At 55.5% G+C, this 3,330-nt stretch overlaps 1 protein-coding gene across 1 annotated transcript in view; it reads left to right on the top strand.

The window, feature by feature from the left end:
* Positions 1-92: 92 nt before the first annotated feature.
* Positions 93-3,330, top strand: part of EMH_0071530 (Guanylyl cyclase, related) — a gene marked incomplete at both ends in the record, with an annotated part of 5,079 nt that continues 1,841 nt past the window's right edge. The window contains 7 exons of the mRNA XM_013499112.1: positions 93-175; positions 377-552; positions 808-977; positions 1,270-2,037; positions 2,196-2,250; positions 2,454-2,527; positions 2,648-3,301. Of these exons, the coding sequence (XP_013354566.1) occupies positions 93-175; positions 377-552; positions 808-977; positions 1,270-2,037; positions 2,196-2,250; positions 2,454-2,527; positions 2,648-3,301 (1,980 nt within the window). The remainder of the gene's footprint in view (positions 176-376; positions 553-807; positions 978-1,269; positions 2,038-2,195; positions 2,251-2,453; positions 2,528-2,647; positions 3,302-3,330) is intronic.

The raw sequence follows: 3,330 nt of genomic DNA on the forward strand, positions 1-3,330 counted from the left end.
CAGCTATCTTAGACTTGCGTATGGTAGACGGTGCAGCCAGCTTCACCAGGCAAGCATTTTACTCAATACCCTTGTATACCCGTGTATTGTCCATGGCATCAGCTGCTACTGCTGCTGGTGCTGGCGCAGCTGCAACTGCTTTGCTGCTGCTGCTGCTGCTGCTGCTGCTGCTCGTGTTAGCTTGGCTGCAACAGCTTTGCTGTGCTTTTTTTCCTGCTGCTGGTGCTGGCGCAGCTGCAACTGCTCTGCTGCTGCTGCTGCTGCTGCTCGTGTTAGCTTGGCTGCAACAGCTCGCTCTGCTGTGCTTTTTTCCCCCCCTTCAGCCTCCCCGCACACCGAAAGCTTCTGCTCTCTGCGGCTGTTGAACTGCGCTCAGGCGGTACTGCGTACGAGAGACGAAAGCAGACTACTCGTTGACAGCACTCGCAGGATTGAGGGGCCGCGTTGTCTGTGAAACCCCTGCTGGGGGCTCGCCGCACTTCAAGGGAACGATCAGGCTGGACGCTCGGCCCAGGGGAACGCGCATCGTAGCTAGCAACGTTGCCCCAAGAGGTGCGTCATTGATCTGCTGCTGCTGCTGCTACTGCTGCTGCTGCTGCTACTGGAGGCATGCTCCAGCTGGCCGGATATGGTTGCTAGTACACCTGGTGGCGCGAGGCGCAGAAGAAGCGGACGCAGGCAGAGGTAGCTGCGCAGCAGCAGTCTGCTGGGGTTGCGTGCTCTCCCCCGTACTCTCGTGAGACAGCACTGCACGGAACCTCTGCAGCCTCAGGCGCCTGCTGCGTGTGTTGTGGGGGCTGGCTGCAGGGAGCATACTGCGGTGGACTGAGTGGATCGATGGCCTGGTCCTGCATGCTGCTGAGGATGTTGCGTTCTATCAGTCTCGCAGAAGCTGCAAGCAGGGGAATAGAGAACTCGACTCTGCATGCAGGGTCGTTGTGGGCGTGTCTGCGGTGATAACATTGCTGCTCGGCGTAGTGAGTGTTCGCTGTACATGGGGTGCACGGCACCTGACACTCAGATAGACTTTTACTTTTGTATAAGCAAAAGCAACTCGTCCCCTCCTGCTCAGCAAAATATATGAACTGAAGCATTGCTCTCACTGAAACCCATCGAGGGCCCCGCGTGTGCTTTGTGGGGATTTTACTCTGCTGATGTCTGCTGGAGAGTGAGTGCTGTTTGCTTGTGTTCGTGTCAGGCGTTGTTTCTNGATTTTACTCTGCTGATGTCTGCTGGAGAGTGAGTGCTGTTTGCTTGTGTTCGTGTCAGGCGTTGTTTCTGCTGAAAGGTCTGGTTGGTACTCGGCAGGGCTGGACGTTCGATATGCCGCAGTGTAAGACGCAGCTTTCTCAGTGGCTTTTCCTCTTGTCATGTGGACCAGTGGCTCTGAGCTTCGCACTAGATATTGTGAAGCTCCGGCGAAAGGAGAACCTATCGCACCCTCAAGGTTTACTGCGGGACCGGTGTGGAGGTAGCGCAAGGATACGACAGGAATGGAAGCATAGAGACAACGAAACCGAGCAACGAGAACAGCAGCAGCAGAACTGCACTTCGTATGACGAGGGCTGCTGCTCCTCTACGGTGTTCGGACAGCTCATATCTCCGTCTGCTCTTGATGATCTAGCTCGAGCAGACTTCTTGTTATTCGATAAGGGGGCTGTTGTTGATGGATCTACACTGCATCTCCGGGGTGTATGCGCCGGCGGCACCTGCTTTGCGAAAAATCTCGCAACAGGCACGCAACATGAAGACGCATTGGAGGCCGAGGGTCACCTTTGTGGCAGCGCCTTGAGTGCTGGGGTGCCCCTAGACTCTCCCAGCGACTGTGCTTGTCAGCGGGAGCCGACAGCACATGGCGGCGCGGCGGGGGGTGAAGATATCGCTGACAACGAGCCCCCGCTAAGCTCCTGCGACGCCGGAGGAGCCCTTGTCGTCAGGTGTGGGAGGTGCGACATCGAGATGGAGGATATGTCCACGATCGAGCACTACTACACGACGCACCGTGAGGAAAGATTCAGACTGGAAGTTCTCGCACAGGTGAGCTTGTTGCCGCTGTATGCAGGGGGCTAGAGATAGTAATTATTATTATTATTAATAATAATAATAATAATATAATAATAATATTATTATTATTAGGGGTACTGGGGGATATCTTGCGAAACACGCGAGCACTCACGGGGTGCTGGCTCCTGCAGATTGCGTCCATCTGCCACTGCTCAACGCCGTTCCTCTCAAGAAGAACCCAAGAAGGTAAGATGGGGTTCTTTAGCTTCCTGCNTGCCACTGCTCAACGCCGTTCCTCTCAAGAAGAACCCAAGAAGGTAAGATGGGGTTCTTTAGCTTCCTGCCGGGTCAGGATAGAATGCAGGATAAGATGGATAGAAATCAGGATAGAATGAAGAGCTGATGTTCTGCATTTGCTGAACTCTTTTTGCTGTTCCGTTGTAATACAGGGAGAAAGGAGGGCGTGAACGAAATGTCAGGGGTACCGGATGCAACAAGAACGCAGGTAGAGATAGACTTTCAGGTGCGGCTGGAACTCTAAGCAAAACAACTGAAGTTTCTAGCTAAGCTGCATCTGCGGTGAAGGTTGACCAGTAGGGCTCATGAATAGTAGTAGTTGTTGTGGATTTGTTCTGTGGCGCAGTCAACACTTCCCGAGGATTCCGTCGTATTGAATCTCTGCGGGGCGTTGGGGTACAAGCCAGTCCTCCGTCGCGGCACAGAGCTGCACGTCGAGCGGTCGCCAATACAAATGCCGGAATGTTCGCGCCTGTTGCAACAGGGAGAACCCTCGCAGGTTCCCAGGACACCGGGGGGAGCATCCAGCAGGCCTCCGTCAGGCGCTGGGGGGATCCCAGCAGAGAGGACCTGCAGCTGCTGCAGAGCCACTCCACTTCAAACCCTTGTTGAGGCTGTTTTCGGCGAGAAGCTGTGTGCCGCGAATTGCAATCCGGTGTCTCTAGTAGAGGTTGTAGGGAGCCACGCACCGTCGCAGCGGAGGCCCCGTCTGTCGTGTGTTGTGAAACCTATGGGGCACCGGTCAGGGGCCTTACTCGTGGTGAGGGGCCCAGCAGCAGACATCGCGAAGCTCTGCCGGGGGGGGTTGGATGCCTTGAAGAGGATCGAGCAGGGGACGGTTTTGCCGGAGAGGTCTCAGGACAAAGCAGCCAGCAGCAGCAGCGTCAGTGGAAGCGAAACAGAGAAGGTGCTGGAGGGCAGCATGAATGGGCGTGAAGGGGATTCAGCGGTATGTGGGGACGAACAAACGGGTGACGGAGACGCCGAGTACATACGTAAGGTATTGCTAGCTGCTCAGCGATTTGCGCT

This window comes from Eimeria mitis, genomic scaffold, assembly GCF_000499745.2.
Source record: "Eimeria mitis Houghton genomic scaffold, Emh_scaff4007, whole genome shotgun sequence".
Classification (NCBI taxonomy): Eukaryota; Apicomplexa; class Conoidasida; order Eucoccidiorida; family Eimeriidae; genus Eimeria; species Eimeria mitis.